The 20,046-nt window shown below is 46.0% G+C and overlaps 1 protein-coding gene across 1 annotated transcript in view; it reads left to right on the forward strand.

Annotated features, from left to right (window-relative positions):
* LOC311240544 (uncharacterized protein) overlaps positions 1-14,273 on the forward strand; it is a gene marked incomplete at its 5' end in the record, with an annotated part of 243,031 nt that extends 228,758 nt beyond the window's left edge. Inside the window, 5 exons of the mRNA XM_084329122.1 lie at positions 6-98; positions 12,706-12,828; positions 13,151-13,252; positions 13,652-13,774; positions 13,880-14,273. Of these exons, the coding sequence (XP_084185248.1) occupies positions 6-98; positions 12,706-12,828; positions 13,151-13,252; positions 13,652-13,774; positions 13,880-14,014 (576 nt within the window). The 3' untranslated portion in view covers positions 14,015-14,273. The remainder of the gene's footprint in view (positions 1-5; positions 99-12,705; positions 12,829-13,150; positions 13,253-13,651; positions 13,775-13,879) is intronic.
* Between the last annotated feature and the right edge of the window lie 5,773 nt (positions 14,274-20,046).

Genomic DNA, 20,046 nt, shown 5'->3' on the forward strand with positions numbered 1-20,046 from the left:
TTCAGCTGGCTTCTAACTCCACCAGCACTACAGTTCCTGTCATTTACCAGCAGGAGGAGACAAACACACAAAGCCCCAACATGGAGACTCGATATGTGGTACATATCGAGGGGGGTTGGCATGGGGGATTACATTTGACATTGAATTTATTTTAATAGACCATACAAATTATACAGTTATATCCATATAAAACGCATCTCAGAATACGATGCAACAGAAAGTAGTTTAATTCATTTGTTTCCATTTTACAACATTTTAGGGTTAGGGTTAGCCCTCAAGCACTTGTAAAGACTTTAAATGAACATATTCTCAACAGGTTTTACTTTCAAATGGATCATAATGCAATGGTTTACTGCTCCCTTGGCATCTTGTATGGCTGTGACCAAACACAGGACAGACAGTAAAGTAATATTTAATACATAATAATAATATTATAATAATATATTTAATACGAGGAGGCTGGGCTAGGCATAGGAGCCGGACCAGGTGTACAACCGGACTCGGGCGTAGAAGCCAAACCGGGCGTAGCGGCTGGGTTAGACGTAGGAGCCGGACCAGGCGTGGAGGCCAGGCCCGGGCGTAGAAGCCGGACCGGGCATAGCGGCTGGGCCAGGCATCGGAGCCGGACCAGGTGTAGAGGCCGGGCGTAGAAGCCGGGCCGGGCGTAGTGGCTGGGCCGCCGGGCCGGGCGTAGGAGCCGGACCAGGTGTAGAACCAGACTTGGGCGTAGAAGCCGGACCGGACGAAGAGGCAGGGCCGGGTTTTGATTGATTGATTGAAAACTTTATTAACAGATTGCAGAATGGGTACAATACAGTACAGCTTGAGCGTAGAGCCAGACTCGGGCGTAGAGCCGGAAGCAGGTGACTCCCCGGGGACAGGAGCAGAAGCAGGGCCCGGACCAGAAGTCGGGGTCTCCCCGGGAGACGGAGAAGGGACAGGAGCAGCCGGGGCTACACTAGCAGGGGCTAGGCTGGCAGTAGAGGCTGGGTTAGCTGCCTGGGAATTGCTAGCTGCAGGGCCTATGCTAGCTGTAAGGGCTACATTAGCAATAGAGGCTGTGCTAGCTGCCTGGGCTGTGCTGGCTGCAGAGGACCTGCCAGCAGCAGGGGCTCTACTAGGTGTGGAGGCCTGGCTAGCTGCAGGGGCTAAGCTAGCAGACGGGGCTGTACTAGCTGTGGAGGCCTGGCTAGCTGCAGGGAACAAGCTAGCTGGAGGGGCAGTCCTAGCTGTGGGGAACAAGCTAGCTGAAGGGGCAGTCCTAGCTGTGGGAGACAAGCTAGCTGGAGAGGTTATGCTAGCTGCAGAAGCTTTGCTAGCTGTAAAGGCTTTGCTAGCCTTCTGAGTCCTGCTAGCTGCAGGAGCTATGCTAGCAGAGGGAGCTACACATAAAGTGGGACAAGCAATAGGGGCCAAGGAGCCCACACAGACTCGCCTAACTGTGGGAACCACAGACTTAGCCGTGGGGGCCATGCTAGCTGTGGAAGCTACGCTAGAGTGACCAAACGTCCTCTTTTGCCCGGACATGTCCTCTTTTCACGCCCTGTCCGGGGCGTCCGGGGGGGGGTTATAAATGCATGGAAATGTCCGGGGTTTCATTGTTTTTCATTTTCAGTTTCAGTTTCACGGCCCTTTGCGAGTATCTGAAGGCTCGGGACTGCATTTTTCGCAGAACATATAAATTACCGAATTAAAGCGCTGTTCGTTGCCGTTCGAATGCCATCTGAATCGCCCAAATCCGATGCCGATACATGCCGATATGTCAGGCGTGCGACTTTTTACATGGCGCGCCAGATTATCACCCCGGACTCCCATGCAGCTGCAGAGCCAGCGGCACTCTCAGGGCCGCGCACTGAGAGCCGCTCAGCAGCGCCACCCACCCAATGGCTGAATTGCCAATGGCTGAATTGGAGTATTGCACTGTGCGGGCACAGCTGCGAGATCCGCGCGGAGCCAGACTCGAGGGAGTAAATTAACTATACTTTTGCTCACACAATATCTTGAATGAATGCGTTTATTTATTTCGAACATAAATTGAAAATAAATAATAATAAAAAACAAGTAATAAACAGATTAAAAAACAAACAAGCAGGAGTATAGAATGAAGTGTAAACGTATGTATTCCTACCCCCTTGATTGATTGATTGATTGATTGATTGATTGATTGATTGATTGAAAACTTTATTAACAGATTGCAGAATGGGTACAATACAGTACGGCTCAATACACACAATTGTTAAGGGGATGCAGACCAGAGAAAGACTTTCATCTTGTTTACATCAGGGTCCCCCATTTTCAATTCATCATAACATATGACATACATGACATACAGATAGACAGTATTCAGTATACCTTCACACTATATTACCTTATGCAACTCATATTCACTCCACAAACTGAAATATAGGCTACATACATTGTTGAATGAACAGCCTGTTTCTTGAAGTTAGACTCTCCTCTAAATTGTAACCCCCCTCTCTATAACAGAATTTTTGGATGTTACCCGGGAGTGAATTGTTTCGTGCTTTAAACATGATTTGTGCAGTCTTAAATTCAGCCAGGTCCCAGAGTTTCATGGCATGTGATTTAAAAAATTGTGTGTTTGTCTGTTCCAGATATCCTACCTTATTGATAATCAAATCAGAATCAAATGTATTTGTAAGGCCCGACAACACACGTTCTGTTTCGTTAAGGGGCTCAGCTTGGCATCACCTTACTGCACTATCTCGCGTACGTGCACGCGCACTGAATACATTCCACAAATGTACCTTTAATACCAGTATTAGTCTGACCACACCCCTCATCAGCTTACCTTCATAAGCAGGTGTGTGGTCACCTGCTCTCCTCCTTCTCGCTTTCACCACAAGGAAAGTGCCTCGGTAGTACCCCACTTGACGTGTTTGTTAGTTGAAAAGAGTTGTGACTGGTTTACATTGTGCTTAACCTTTTCTTCTCTCACTTTGTTGTATAAGAAAAGGTTTGGGTCATAATGTATTCCGCGGAGAGTAGACCCGCTAGACCTACTCTTCACCACCGGTTCTCCATTCCCGCCTCCGTCGTGCGCCTCGGTGCTGGGCTGTTGCCACTCGTGGTTGCCGACCCAGCCCGGGAGACTGCCGGTGGATAGTTTTCCTCACCGACGAGCCGAGGGTTCGGTGCCGTCGCTCCGGCGATGGCCTGATCTCGACTCTGGTTCCTCTGGTTCTGGGGAATCGCCCGTTGATGAACGGGGGATTGTTTTGGAGCCGGAGGATTTGCGACGAAAACTTTTTGCGTCTGCTCGCTCGCGTCGCAAGATGGTGGCGTGCAGACGCGAACGGCCTGGGTTTGGGGAATTGCTGGAGACCAGCGAGGATGCGTCCGACTCTGGATTTCTGATGGAAACTGAGGACTTCATGGAGGAGGCGGACGGATTCTTGTATGATGGTCCCGTGGAGGAGAGTATCCCTCCTCCGGAGACCCCGGAGGGGGGAGAAATGGCTCCATGGGGCGCCTTGTTCGAGGATGTCGAGGAACCACCTTGGCCTCATCAGCAGGATGCCCTACTGTCGGCCGCATCGGATTGTGGCTCCTTGACCAGTCGCAGCCTGCTGTATGCGAGGGATGCGGGGTCGGTGGAGGAAGGTTCGCAGGGGGAACTGCGGGCCTTGTTTCCCGAGCTCATGGCGGTAGCCGCCACCGCAAACGGTGTGCCGCTGCCGCTGCCATTGCCTGCACCTGTCCCTGATGACCTCATAGGCCATCCCTGGCAGCGTCCCCCAGTGAGAGGGGTGGACGTTGTCTACCCATTTTTCCCATCGATGGGGGCCTATGTTCGTCGGGGTCAGGCGGTGTCCAACATCATGGGACTAACTCCCGCCTACGTACCAGTTACGCGGGTGTCGGGGTTAGTCAAAGGTATGGGGGAGGGCGTGCCTCGGCTTGACAATCCGATGGCCGCGCTCCTCTGTCCGGATATGGTGTGGGAACCCCTATGCAAGCCGGTCCTCCAGGGGAAGTCGGCTAGGCGATTGGCTTATTGGGGTGACCAGTCGTTTATTGCTGGTACACAATCGCTGGCTGCGGCGTCTAACATCGCCCACCTGGCTAGATTTGTATCTGGGATAATGACGGGCGGCACGGATCTGAACGAGGTAAAATGCGACCAGATCACCCAGGCTGCGGGAGCTGTCCTGCACCTTTCCCAGGTGCTGGCCATAGCCATGGGGAAAGTGCGCGCCCTGGCCACCCTGGGCCAGCGTCACCTTTGGCTGGAGCAGGCCTGTGTGCCAGAGAAGAAGAGAGCCCCTCTTCTGACGGCCGCCCTCTCCGACGCTGGCCTGTTCGGGAAGGCCCTGCAATTGATGACCTCAACATGCAGAGAAATGGCAGAGGAGAGATCCGTCCTTCAACCCCATTTTCCGCCTCCCATCCTTGCCGGTGGGGGCAGAAGGCTTCCGCGACGTCGAGCTGTCTCCGTCGCCGCTACCACTGCCGCCGCCGCCGCTGCTGGCCCTGCCAAGAGGGCCAGGGGACGAAACGGCGCTTCGGCCACCGCCGGCCCATCCCAGACCGGAGGAGACGGTAGGGAACGTCGTGTCCAGCAGACTGTAACCTACCGTCCCTCCGGGGCTCCCCGGGGTGGCAAGACTCGAGCGGCGCGAGGTGGCAGACGCCGTTAGGAGTGACTTTTTCCCCTCTGTGTCCCCTCCCCTACACCCTTCCCGGCCCCTCTGTGATATTGTGCCTTACACTTATTATTAATTAATAAAAAAAGTTCCCCGACATAAGGGGGACTGTGTTTGGCCGAACAAACTGTGTGTTTCTTCATACAAATCATATGGTGGGGTTGTGTATATATGAATCTACCCTGTTTACGTTGGGGGGTGAGTTGTGTTGTGTTACGAGGTTAAGCAAGGTCTGCAACTTACACTCGGTAATAGGTTCTATTTAGCTTGATGCTCCACAGAACTGGTGTTATTCCATTGCTTTAACTAAGTATATGTGTTTTCACAATGCTGTGTTGTTAGTTGCAGTAACGCTCGTACGCACACTTTTTCACGGCCTAGCCGTTACTCTCGTTCGGCGTTCTTCCTATGTATGACATAGGCAACGGGTATGGGATTCACGCACAGGCGACTTGTGTTTTGTTGTAAACCCTTTTACACTTTTGTGGGTAGCAGGCATTGTATTAGCTTATGCTATGCTTTGTTTCTACCGGAGGTTTTTCAAGATGGCTACGGTTGTTTCTGTGTGTAGGGATAAAGGGTGTGTTTTCGGGAGGGGGTGTCGAATAAACCCCTCCTTTTTCCCACTTGATTGGTTTAGAGGATTTTTGATCTTTTCTGCTGAGCCAGTCAGGGCCAAGCTAGTGCTTGACAGGGGGGGGGGGGGGGGGGGAAGGGGTATTCTACCGACTCCTGTTATGACAGGATCCGGTGGGTTTTTCCCCGCCCGTTGTAGCGTTGTTGCTATGGCGACGCCTTCCATGAGCTGGTGTCTTAAAGATGTCGAGGTTGGGCGCAGGGCTTACAGGCCTGCTGCGCCCGGTTTATGTGTCAAACTTGAGTCTATTGGTCACGTGTCTCACAGTTTACATATCTTTTTTCTTGACCGTAGTCTCATGTGGGAAGGTGTTTCTGGGAGAGTCTGGTCTTACACTCTGATTAAAAGGAGTGACTGGATTAAAATCATGTGAAAAACAGGGTTTTTACTCCCAGCTGTGCAGTTGGGTCATACGGGTGATGCCTTTTCTTTATTTTATAAAGAGTTGAATGTGTCTTGATGGATTGGAAATGAGGGTCCCTGATGGAAACAAGACTAACGTCTTTCTCAGGTCTGCCTCCCCTTATCTTTTTGTGTGTATTCCTGTACTGCAGTCTGTTGGGTAAATATTTTCATTCATTCATTCATGGAGTTGATTGCATCTCGCCCCTCTTGTCGTTTCCCTGGGCGTCTTGGGGATTCAATATGGTGGTCTAAACGGCCTATTGTTGATGTGGGTATGTCAAAACGCACACATAGTGCTGGTTCAGGATGTGCTTTTGGGCCATTTGCTGACTGGCGCGCCTTGTTTGCTTGGGTGAAACAGCGTTTTTATGGAGCAATTGAGATGGGGGTTTTTCCTCTTCCGACATCCTGTGTGTTGTCGATGGGTTCCCGTTCATGTCAGGGGATGATGACGGAATGGGTCTGGACATATGGGGAAGGGTCTCACGCCCTAGGGGTGGGCCACCGGACGCGGTTCATACCGACACGTCTGGGTGGCGCCTTCTTTTTTGTGTTGGGATCAAACGCGCATATCTGCCCCTTCTCCTGGGGTTGGCAGGTCGGCGTGGTTAGGGCACGGGACTGGTTCTGGTCGCGCTGGTCCAGATCAGTTGCACCCGTTGTCCGCTGGGGATGCAGATCTGCTGTTCTGGTACCCTGAGGGACTTGGGGTTTTTTCAGGGGGAAAAATGCTAGGTCGATCCGGGTGTCACAGGGTTGAGCGTTATGGGACCCTTGTTGGGTGCGTTGTATTCTGCACTGTCGTAATGGCTTACGGCCGTGCCGACCTGTACGCGTCCGATCTCGTCGGATCTCGGCCGCTGTACGGGTTGGTCTTGGTTGGTACTTGGTTGGGTGACCTCCTGGGAATACCGAGTGCGGGGTGCTGGGGCTGGTCTTCCATTTTTTTACGCTCTTCTCTTGCGTTTTCGCGCTGAGGAGCCTGTTGGGTGGTTTAACCTCCTCGGGGACCCTGTGCTCCCCGTATCACCGGGCCCGGTCCGGGGTGATGCTCGTTGACCCGTAGGCCCGGGATAGCCCTGTTGGGAACCGGAACGCGGGCTGCGGCGGTGCCGCAGGTGTGTTCGGGGTTTCTTTCCTGAGGGGTTATGGGACCAACCATTGCATGGGGTGATGCCTGGGTGGTTGGTTCTCTGGTGTGTTGCTGCAGTGTCAACTCCCGGTTCTCCGGTTGAGGGTGCCCCTGCACGTTCATGACGTCTGCCGATCGTATGGGCTTTTCTGTGGGCAGCTGTCAGGGGCCGAGTGGTCTACGGATCCCACTTCTGACGTGCTGTTTGAAAGCTTGGTTATGCGACAACGCCAGCATACGCCCCTTCCGCCGGGGCGGCTGTTTTCAGCTGTCCTTTCTGGCGCCTGCCTCGTCCGCAGTTTTCCAGGCTTGGGTTGACAGCCTGTTGCCTGGTCTTTCCCCGGTGCACTGCCTGCTTCCGTTGGTTACCTCTTGTGTGTTATGACCATGCTGTCTGCCTGTTGCAGGGCTTGTGTTCCAAGCGGTGTGCTGTTGGGGAGGACAGGGCCCGCTCGGCTGAGGGGCCTTTTGTCCGGATACGCTGGCGATGTGGGGGGCGGGGTCACTAGGTGCCCCCCTGGTGGGGTCTTGATGCTGGCATCATGGACTTCTCCGGGCCCCCATTCCAGGGAGTCCAGTCTTTTTGGTGGGTCTGGGTCTTCCTTCGCGCTCCGCTGCTACAGCCTTGCCACGGGGTTGGGTTTGCCCTTGACCCCGTGATTCTGGGGGCAGTAACGAGGTTGTTCTTCCGTTCGTTCCCGGGTGGCATGCGGGTTGTGCGTGTGTGTAGTCGTGGGGTCAAGCCACGGTCTGCTCACCCTGTGCGTTGAGTTGCTTGAGTGCCTCTTCGCACGGTCGGGTCCGTCGCCTTCCCGTGAAGCCCCTAATAGGGGGGATACCCTCCATTAGGGGGGGTCGGGGGGGCTCGGCCCTCCCTGTTCTGATGGTTGTGGGGGGCTGTCAGCGGGGTGTATTTGTCAGCCAGCGGCTCCGCTTGGCCTCCCTTGTGCAGTAAGGTGATGCCAAGCTGAGCCCCTTAACGAAACAGAACGTTAGGTTATGGCTATAACCAAGTTCTGTTAGTTAGGGGCGACGCTTGGCATCAGACGGCCGCTGCAGCCCTTGACCTCACCTTGTGGTGAAAGCTTGGGAAGGAGGAGAGCAGGTGACCACACACCTGCTTATGAAGGTAAGCTGATGAGGGGTGTGGTCAGACTAATACTGGTATTAAAGGTACATTTGTGGAATTTATTCAGTGCGCGTGCACGTACGCGAGATAGTGCAGTAAGGTGATGCCAAGCGTCGCCCCTAACTAACAGAACTTGGTTATAGCCATAACCTAACGTTAATGTCCCTTCAGGCCCATGTCCCTTCAGGCTATGGATTTGCAGTGTTTTCCAGCTTATACAAAAAATATATATATTATTTTGGAATATTGCAACTATACTACACAAAAACGTGAGTACACAAGTTCAACTCATGTTCAGCCCTATGTTACTCATTAGCACTAAAAGTGATTTTTGCATGTGCTATAAGCATAAAGTATAAAGATAAGCTTTGCAAAAAAAGTATGCAGTCCTCAAGTTCAAGTAAAAAAAATGACACTTTTCTGGGCGCATGTTATGTGGTTAAATTTGGGATATTGCAACCACTGCAGAAAAATGTGAGTACACAAGTGCACGTTCAACTCAAGTTCAGACCTATATGCTACTCTATTTCATTAGCACTAAAAGTGATTTTCCTTTTTTGCATTAGTAACTTCAGAATGTTATCTTTCAAAAGAGACCAGGCTTATGCATGTGCTATAAGCATAATGTATAAAGATAAGCTTTGCAAAAAAAGTATGCAGTCCTCAAGTTCAAGTATAAAAAAAATTGCTGCTTTTCTGGGTGCATGTTTCCAAGCATATGTTAAAACAATAAAGGCATCTTTGAGTAAACTTTGAGTAGAGATTCAAGATTCAAGAGGTTTATTCATCACATACAGTACAGTACACAAGACATAGTGAAATGAAGGTGGCCATGCCCGCTTCGATTGTGCAAAGTATCATTAAGTATCTCGAGGCTGGGGCCAGCATGTCCTCTTTTTTGGAAATCAAAATATGGTCACCCTAAGCTACGCTAGCAGTAGGGACAGTACTAGCAGTAGCTACGCTAGCAGTTGAGGCTAAGCTAACAGTTGAGTCTGTGTTAGCTGTGGAGGCCTGGCTAGCTGCAGTGGAGGCCATGCTAGTTGTGGAAGTTACGCTAGTAGTAGGGACTAAACTAGCAACAGCTACGCTAGCAGCAGGGGCTTCACCAGCAGAGGAGGCCGTGCTAGCTGTGGAAGCTATGCTAGCAGTAGGGACTGGACTAGCAGTAGCTATGCTAGCAGTGGAGACTTGGCTGGAGGCTGGAGACTGGAAAAAAGTCCTTACCCAGGTTCTGCCATACTCCTCCACCAGTGGGGCCAGCTCAGGACTCCACTCCCTGACGGAGTAGAGCTGTCTCAGGGTGGCCTTCCTCTCCTCCAAGGAGGAGGACGGAAAGTCAACTCTGGTGAAGGCCTCCAACGTGCGCAAGGCCTCCCTCGTCCTGTTTGCTGGGTCCAATTCTGGTCGGTTGATACTGTTAGGGATAGTGTTGGTGGAGGACCCAAGCCCAGAACAGGACGAGGAGAAAAGGCAATAGGCAGACGAGACGTGGAGCCAAGGGTGAAGTGTAAAAAATATAGAGCTTTACTTCAAAAGGCAGTAGCAACAAACAAAGGATTCTCCAAAAAGACAAGAACAAAAACTCAGCAAGGCTGGCAGGAAAAGGGTGCAAAAACTTACTACAAATAAACACTAACCAAAAACGAACTGTAAACACGAAAACAAAGGAAGTAACAAACAAACACTAACACTGGGAACACTTACTATATGAGGCAAACAGGATCACGGGAGACAGGGTAAGACAGCGAGCATAAGCAACAGCAAACAAGCGTGGACACCAAACAATGAACCGACAAGGAGTACAGGAAACACACAGCATATATAGACAGACGAATTAACAACATGAGACACAGCAGGGCAATCAGCAAACGAGACACACATGGGGAGGGAGAACAACCAGAAGGAAACAGACACAAGAAAAGACTGAAACACTAGACAGAGTAACATAACAACCACTATACAACACCACAAGGAACTAACAACTAGGAACATAACATTTAACAGGGGAACATGAAGGGCAAGAGACAAAGTAGCAGGGGAAGAGACATGTAAATACTAAAGAGCCACAGTGCACCAGGAAGGTATGCATAAGGAAGACAAGGGGTAGTGATGATGAATGTCCAGCAGGGGGAGGTAGCAGTCTGTGAGAAGGAGGGGGCTGTTCATGAGTCCTTGGATGGACAAGAGGGGAGGGGGGAGCAGCAGGTGGAGTCTGGCCAGGGAACGGTGAACCACTACAGTACTACCCCCTCAAGGGACGTCTTCCAGACGGCCCAAAAGACCGTCTGGGAAGGGGTAAGATGGGGGGCCGGGATCCAGGGAAGGTAAGCACAGGGAGAGTCCGGGGAAAAAGGTCTAGATAGGGGATGATGGGCACTGGGGCAGGGGGGCGGCGACAGAAACCCAGGAGGGGCATAGGGGAAGAGGGGCTGAGGAAAGGGGCTGGAGAAGGGGGGTGGATGGGGCACAGGATCAGTGGAACTGGAAACGGGGAAAGAGGGTCGACGAGGGGAATTGGAAACGGGGACAGAGGGCCGACGAGAGGGTCGAGGGGAACTGGAAGCGGGGACAGGAGGCCGACGAGGGGGTCGAGGGGGACTGGAAACGGGGACAGAGGGCCGATGAGGGGAGGCTGGAGCAAGAGGCAGAGGCGACAGCCCAGGAGTAACACCGGGTCCCCGGAAGCGGGACCCGGCGTAGGACCCCGGATGGTAGAGGGGTTACTGAACCGTTACAGTAGGCTGTGTAATAATAAGGTTTATATAATGTGTAAAGCATTTGATCTAAATATAAGCATTTAGATTAGTTAACTAATTAATGTAAAGCACATTAGGTCAAATAGGCTAAGCAGCAGAAACACTGCAAAACAGAACAGAAATTGTGGGCTTATTATACCTTCATAGTTGTTACTGGGCGCCTTAAGGTTACAGTTACAGTAAATCCCAGATAAAGGTTTCAGCACCATGGACAGGGGATTGGTCATAGGCTGACTTCAGTATTTGAGTTTGTCCAAGTGACTGTTACGGTTTGGTAGGTGTGTTGGACCCAGGTGCAGTGCAGAACAGATACGATGAGAGACAGATGTTGTTTATCTAATAAAGCTCTACGTCTTTAATTAGAGTAGCTGAATGAACACACACACAGTGGTGATAAACAAAAGGGGAGACATCTCCATCTCCAAAACATGCTAAATATGATTCACAATACATAGGTACTCATCACAATAATCGGGGAAAACAAAGGGGAGAAAGCAAGGTCTCCAAAACACACTAAATAGTAATTCCATCCAAGACGGTGCTGCATATACATAGGATAAGAATAATCTTTTAACAACGAAATTCAGTCTGCAATCAAAGTGGCACAGCGATTCAAAATATCGCGAACAAACGTATACTAAACATGTCAGTATACTCACGGACAGTTTCAGTGATCAACGGTCTGACGGTGTTTGTGTGACATGGAAGAGAATATAAAGGGACATTTAACGAGTCACACCAGGTACAAATTAGTGTAATTAGGACAGGTAGACAGGGCAGTTACCCACCAGGTAATGCTAGCAGCTAGATGTTTTCTCCCTGAGGAGAGCAAACCCCAAACGTTACAGCTTAAACTTGTGGATTTGGAGGTTGATATCCTTCTGTATAATATCATTATTAATATAATAATAATAATAATAATAATAATAATAATAATAATAATAATAATAATAATAATAATAATAATAATAATAATAATAATAATAATAATAATAATAATAATAATAATAATAATAATAATAATAATAATAATAATAATAATAATAATAATAATAATAATAATAATAATAATAATAATAATAATAATAACAATAACAATAACAATAACAATAATAATAATAATAATAATAATAATAATAATAATAATACTATTTAGGGCTGACCCCTATTAATCGATTAGTCGACTAATCGGTCGAAAGGGGCCGTAGTCGACTGGCCAACCTCTTAGTCGAATATAATTAAAAAATATATATATATATATTAATATATATTAAATTTTTTTTATAATTTTTTTCAAAAGAAAAGAGGCATAGAAGCGTGGCTAACGCTAATGGCACGCATACCAGAGGCTAACTGCCTATGAAAACAGGCACAGAGGCACTGAAAGAGGATTTCACCCATCTAATGAACACACTATACTAGACAAATATCAAGATGTATCCATCAGTGGACCAATTGCATGCTTTTGCAGAGGACAAGAAGCCTTCAGTCGACTCCTTCAGACATTAAGCACCCCCACAGCCCAAATGGAATGATAAAAAAATATATATATATATTATACTTTTTATTTTTTTTTTTTTTAAGTCGACCAAGAGTCGACTAACGGCAAATTTTGGCCAATCCTAGTCGACCATCCAAATCCTTAGTCGGGGACAGCCCTAGTGCTATTACTCAGTAGTACTCATTTATATATGTATATATATATACCCAGTTTACTCACCTGTATATTGTATATTGCTATTGCACTTTACTGTTACATTTGCACTCTGGTTGGATGCCAAACATCTTTTTGTTGTACTGTAGGCCTACTTATGCTGTATAATGACAATACATTTTAATCTAATATTCATAGATCCTTTCATTCTCAATTAGGGGTAAAAGTGTAGAGATGCTGCCAAGACATTTTCAGTACTTTATTATAGTAATTGTTTAAAATACATCTGGATCTTTAACCTTGAGGTAAATGTCTCTTGCAGAACTGCAGCACTGGTCAGGAGGTGGGGTGCATTAGGTTTGTGTGTCAGGCCGTGGGGCTGGAGAGGGGCGTCAGCGCTGTGGTCCGCATATCAGCCAGATTCTGGACACACACTTTCACACAGGTCGGTAGCAAACACACACACATACACACACACACACACACACACACACACACACACACACACACACACACACACAACACACACACACACAGCGACACTGATGTCATTATAATTATAATTCTTATAATCATCATCAACATAATTTGTATATGTATTATTATTATTATTATTATTATTATTATTATTATAATAATCATTATTATTACTATTATTATTATTATTATTATTATTATTATTATTATTATTATTATTATTATTATTATTATTATTATTATTATTATTATTATTATTATTATCAATTAGCAGTATGATATTTTCCCAGACACCCTATGTGAACTATGAGCTACTCTCGTCTGCCTCCTATGATGTCATCAAAGCCTCATCCAGGGTTCAGCCTCCACATCTACCCAGCGGACAAACAAAGGTTCCTCCTCTCTCTCCTCTCCTCTCCTCTCCACCCTCTCCTCTTCACTCTTTCTCTCCACTCTTCCCTCTCTCCTCTCTTCCTTCTCTATCCTGTCGTCTCTTCCCTCTCCCTCCTCTCTTCTTCTCTCCTCTCCTCTGGTTATCGGTCTACAGTGTTTATGTATCTTGTAATGTATGTGGACATACATAAATTGTGTGTGTGTGTGTGTGTGTGTGTGTGTGTGTGCGTGTGTGTGTGTGTGTGTGTGTGTGTGTGTGTGTGTGTGTGTGTGTGTGTGTGTGTGTGTGTGTGTGTGTGTGTGTGTGTGTGTGTGTGTGTGTGTGTGTGTGTGTGTGTGTGTGTGTGTGTGTGTGTGTGTGTGTGGGGGGGGGGGGGGGGGTGTGTGTGTGTACACAGACACAGACCAGTGTGTTGTGGAGGGGACCAGATGGAGAGAAGGAGGTTCCTATTGGCTATGTGGTGCTGTCAATCATGTCAGGACTCCTCCTACTGGCTGTATTTTGTTTTATTTTCTGGAAGGTTAAAAAATAAATACATATTATAAATATAATACATATAATAAATATAGTAAATATAATTAAGAAACGAATATAAAATAAAATCCTCCATTATGTGTGTGTGTAGCTGGGCTTCTTCAAGCGGACGCGCCCCCCCACTGATGATGATGATGATGATGATGATGATGATGATGATCATGATGAAGAAGAGCAGCTGGCAGAAGAGTTACAGTATGCGGAGATGACAGCCAGCCAAGAATAACACACACACACACACACAGTCTGATATTGTTGACCACTAGGAGCTGCCCAGTACAACCACTCACTCACTCACACACAAAATTATATATTAATTTGCAAGTTTTATAAAATACAATCAACTTTTATGATTAAGCTTTGATGACATACAGTATATACCTGTGTCACTTTCCTAACTATCCTCTTTAGCCGAAGCTGATTCATGTAAGCTTCTGAATTCACATGGAATGTTTATCAAAACTCCATGTCTTTTCCATCATTTGATATCACCTGTCATTGTTTACTCTTAATAAATGATGTCTATCATAGTCCCAGGTCTACTGATTTTCCCAGAGCTGGTGCTGGAAGCAGCCAGAGAGTTCCATGTCTCGGTTCCTCCCCGTCTCTGCTACCAAGACTAACAAGACCTGATCCCTGTGTCTTTGAATGTCAAATGTAATTTGTATCTATGTCTGTCATACTTATACTTTTCTTTCATATTTGAAGTCAACACAGAATGGTTAATTTGGTCAACAAATTTAGATTTTACAAAACAATATTAATATTAAACAGGCTTATTGAGTTCTGTCTTGTCAAACTTTTACATTTAGCAATGTGAGCATAGTGCTACCATCTGGCTGGTTGGTGTGATATTGGGTGTGGTGTTGTGATATTCGTTTTGGTGTTGTCATATTGGTTGTGATATTTGGTGTGATGGTGTGGTATTTGTTGTGATATTTGTTGTGATGTTGTGACATTTGGCGTTATATTTAGAGTGATATTTGGTGTGGTGTTGTAATATTTTTTTTTTAAACAATGTTTTTATTGCATTTTTTTCTTTTATACAAACATACATATATACAGACAATAATCACATGACAAAAATAAAAAGACACCCTAGAAATCCCCTCCCATCCCTAATTATAATACAAATGACATTTCCGCAGACATGTAATTTGTATCTATGTCTGTCATACTTATACTTTTCTTTCATATTTGAAGTCAACACAGAATGGTTAATTTGGTCAACAAATTTAGATTTTACAAAACAATATTAATATTAAACAGGCTTATTGAGTTCTGTCTTGTCAAACTTTTACATTTAGCAATGTGAGCATAGTGCTACCATCTGGCTGGTTGGTGTGATATTGGGTGTGGTGTTGTGATATTCGTTTTGGTGTTGTCATATTGGTTGTGATATTTGGTGTGATATTTGGTGTGATGGTGTGGTATTTGTTGTGATATTTGTTGTGATGTTGTGACATTTGGCGTTATATTTAGAGTGATATTTGGTGTGGTGTTGTAATTTCTTTTTTTTAAACAATGTTTTTATTGCATTTTTTTCTTTTATACAAACATACATATATACAGACAATAATCACATAACAAAAATAAAAAGACACCTTAGAAATCCCCTCCCATCCCTAATTATAATACAAATGACATTTCCGCAGACATACTACAATAGAAATAATTATTGTTAATGTTAATTTATAAAGGGGAACTATCCTATAAACAGCATTTCTCAGTGTCCAGTACCTTTCCCCATCTCTATAGATTCACATCAACAGTATCCACGTATCCAACTCTCAATGTCCGAGATTTCTCACCCGCCTAAGTGGCAGCCTGTGTGGCCTTTGGCACCCGTCCACACAGTGGTGGGAGCCCAGCCTTAAAGTGTCCCAAGATCCTGAGATAGAACCATGTTGCTTTTCAGTACCTGATTAGAAATATAGAACAATGATCCTCTTATTGTATTTATTTATATATATATATATTTTTTTTTTCAAACCTTTCCGAGGTGTTCCATAGATTCACCGGAACTGTGCAAAAGTCCCCACATAGTGAAAGAAACATCCCAATAGCTCTCCTTTAAATTACCTACCAGAAACCACGGAAATATCAGCACAAAAATTACACAAAATAAAATAAATTAAAAAATAAAATAAAGATAAAAATAAACAACTGTTCTTCGGCTTCTCTACCTCCATCCACCTTTCTTTTTTTTCCCTCTTTTTTTCCTTCTCTTTTCCCCCCTAAACCTTTCCTCCCATTTCCCTTTCCTTTCCTTTCCCTTACCATTCATGTTTCCCATCTCTCTCCTTTAGATTCTTACCCTTTCCAGGAAATGTATAAACGATGACCAAGTCCTTTCAAATTGTTCTGTTTTTCCCTTCTGTATGTATGTTAGTTTCTCCATTGCTAAGTTTTCTGACACTTCCTTTAACCATTGTTTAGCCCCTGGTCTCTGTATCTCCTTCCAGTTTAGAGCTATCACTCTCTTGGCCTGCAGCAAACAAAAATTAATCAATTTCCTCTTTCTAATATAAGCTGGGAACTTCTCCGGGTATAAGTGTAGTATACATAACTTAGGATCGGTCAGGATTTCTATCTCTGTCATCTCCGATATGAGTTCCAATATCTCCTTCCAATACTCCTGTATCTTCTCACATTCCCACATACAGTGGTATAGGGTCCCTATCTCTACCCCACACCTAGTACATTCATCCGGGATCATGGGGTAAAACTTGTGTAATTTCTCTGGTGTCATATATACTCTGTGTATCCACTTATATTGTAGGAGTTTACATCTGGTATTGATTGAAAGTGTCTGTGACATCTCACATGCTTGTTCCCAGTCCTCTTCTGCTATTTCTACCCCCATGTCCCTCTCCCATGCCCGCAAACTGCTCAAAGAGCTCTCATCCGATTCTGATAACAACACATCATAAAACTTGGATAATTGTCCTCTTCCCACCATATTGTTCCTAGTAAGTCTTTCTATTATGGATGTGGGTGGTTCCTCTGTGCCCCTGTTCTTTGAGACTACGTAGCTCCTGATTTGAAAATATTTAAATCTATGTGATCTTGGGATTTCAAATGTGCTTACTATCTGTTCGAAGGTCATCAATTCCCCCTCTTTGTATAAGTCTTTAATCTTACCCAAACCCCTTTCTGCCCAATTTTTTAATCCCCCATCATTCCTTCCCGGTTTAAATTCCTCATTCCCCCAGATTGGTGTATACCCCGATAATTTATCTCTTCTACCTAAGTGTAAGTGTGCCTTGTGCCAGATCCTTACTGTATTTTGGAGGAACGGGTTCTTTGTACTTTTTATCAACAAGTTACTCTGTCGTGAATACATATATGCGTCTAGTGTTATCTTTGTCTCCTCTTTTTCTATCTCCATCCAAGCCGGTATATCTGTCTGTTGAAAGTAAAACATTGCTGTCCTGAGCTGTGCCGCCCAGTAATAAAGCCTCATATCTGGAAGTCTAAGCCCTCCTCTGTCATACGGAAGGTAAAGGAGTGTCAGTCTCAACCTGGGTTTTTTATTGTTCCATATGAAACGTGTGAACATCGTTTTCAATCTCCGAAAGAAGGTTTCAGGCAAGGGCATTGGGATTGATTGGAATAGGTATAGGAATTTAGGCAATATAGTAATTTTAATAACATTCACTCTGCCTATCATTGATATTGGTAATTTGCTCCATCTTTCAAGGCTATTTTTACCTCTGTCATTATTGGATCGTAATCGTAAATTACTCTGTACTAAGTCTTTAATCTCCGGGGTTATCTTTATCCCCAAATATGTAAACCCCTTGGGGGAGCTCGCAAACTGCGTGTGCACCGGTGTTTTCTCCCTTTCTCTCTCTATTTAGTAACATAAGTGCGCTTTTATTTTGATTCGTCTTATATCCTGAAAATACTCCAAATCTCTCCAGTATTTCGTTCGCATTTCTAATTGAGGTATCCAATTTAGTTAAGTATAGTATTATATCGTCCGCGAAAAGCCATAGGCGATGCTCCATACCCCCTATTCTCATCCCCGTGATTCCCGGGTCCTGTCTAATCGTCATCGCTAATGGTTCGATTGCGAACAGAAATAGCAACGGCGAAATCGGACATCCCTGTCTGGTAGATCTCTGTAGTTTAAACGGTGTCGATATTTGGTTGTTCGTAGTTATTTCGACCATTGGGTCTGTGTATAGAATCCTGATCCATTTTATATATCCTTCTCCAAACCCGAACCTTTTAAGTGTTTCAAACAAATATCCCCACTCAATCCTGTCAAATGCCTTTTCGGCGTCTAATGACAGAACTGCGTGGTCTTTTTAATTTTTCTTAGTGTGAAGAACATTTAGTAATCTCCTAATGTTATGAAACCCCTGTCTTACCAATACAAATCCGTTCTGGTCATTTTTAATCAGATGCGGAACCGACTCCTCTATGCGCCTAGCCAGCGCCTTACATAAAATCTTCGTATCACAGGACATGAGGGACACGGGACGATATGAAGTTGTGTCCGAGGGTGGTTTACCCGGTTTCTTAAGTACCGAAATCATTGCCGATCTTAAGGATGGAGGCAAAGTCCCCTCTTCATATGCTTCATTGAACATTTCCAGTAGATGGGGTAGCAGTTTCCCTGCGAATCTCTTGTATATTTCTGTTGGTATCCCATCTGTGCCCGCCACCTTCCCACTATTCATAACCGTAAGCGCCTCGTTTAATTCCTCTATCGTCAGCTCTTGGTCAAACTGTTTCTGTTCCTCTTCCGTTATTTTTGGGAATTCTAACTTGTCCAGGAATTCCTTTTGTTGCTCTGTGTCTTTCGGGTATTCCGATTTATATAACTTTTCATAATATTCCTTAAAGGCGTTATTTATTTCTATTGGGTCATTCGTTTCAAGTCCATTCTGTGAGGTTTTGTCCGCTGCCCACCCACTCGCTCTGTTCCTTTAAGGTATTTTGTTAAATTAATTGCGTTCCGCGCCTCACGCTTCTTTCCTGTAAGATGCCGTTTGATTGGTGCTCTCCCAACCACACGCTTCTGGAGCAATGATCAATTTCATCCCGCAGCTGTCACAGCTTGTCATTAAGCGCCCCGTGGCTTTAAATACCCTGATCTCCCTAATATTGATGTTGGATCGTTTTGAAACATTCCCTGCATTTGCCTGTTCCTTCCCGTCGCTGCTTTCCCTGTTCTGTTGCTTCCCAGGACTCTCGAGAAATATTCCGTTTGGAGAACCTGCTTCCCCGTTACGAAGCGGCCGCCTCGTTTGATCTGCCCGCTTTACGCGTTGCGCTCTGGTGAGTTTTTGTAAACAGTCTTTTGGATCTATCGTTTTTTGTGTGTTTGTAAAGCACCGAAGAGATCCTGTTTTTGTTCATACTGTTCTCACCTTTTTGTCAGTTGGAATTACACGTTTGGATTACCTAATTGTTTTCACTCTGGACACTGCTCACTGTGTGTTTCACACCGAAGATCTGTCACTTGGATTATTTGTTTGGACAATTCACCTCACCAGTCACCTGTCAGTTTCAATTGTGCGCTGAGCTAACTCGGATTATCTCTCTCCCTCTCCGCCTCCATCCGGAGTATATGCTGGGAGGATCTGCAGAGCGGCTCAGACGTCACGGACAAATTCCACAACATCACCTTCTGGGAGAAGCTGCAGAGCAGCAAACATTCCTCACATGCCTGTTTCCCAGTTTGTTCTGTTCACCACCTAATTCATTCTTGTTACTCAGTAAATAAACACGCCCTTGATTTTGGCTAACTCTGAAACAACTCTCTCTGTGCCGTTTGCGTTTGGGGTCGGTTTCAAACCATAACATTACGATCCAACCATGACGACCCCAGCCCACACAGAGAGAGTCAGAACAGCATTAGCAGGCCAGATTGAGTTAACCAAGGAACACAGCCAACAGCTAGACAGGGCTGCGGCTGCAGTACAGGAACTCCGAGAGCAGGTCCTGCCTATTCAGGGGTCCCTGGGCGCTCTGGCTAGCCAGCAGTCAAGTATTCTCCTCCACTTACACACGCTGAGTGACACCGTTAACACCTTGCTTGTACCCCCACTTCCTTCAGGAGCCTTGGCCGGAGCATCACCCGCAGCCCTGGCAGGCCCCGCGCCTCCCGATCCCGCACCTCGGGAGCCCCGTCAATCCGAACCACGGCTGTTCGACGGTAACTTCGAGGATTGTGCCACATTCATCATGCAATGTGAGTTGGTTTTTCGTCATCAACCCAGTCGTTTCACTTCAAGGGGAGCC

Source organism: Notolepis coatsorum (genome assembly GCF_963971535.1).
Source record: "Notolepis coatsorum genome assembly, chromosome: 14".
Classification (NCBI taxonomy): Eukaryota; Metazoa; Chordata; class Actinopteri; order Aulopiformes; family Paralepididae; genus Notolepis; species Notolepis coatsorum.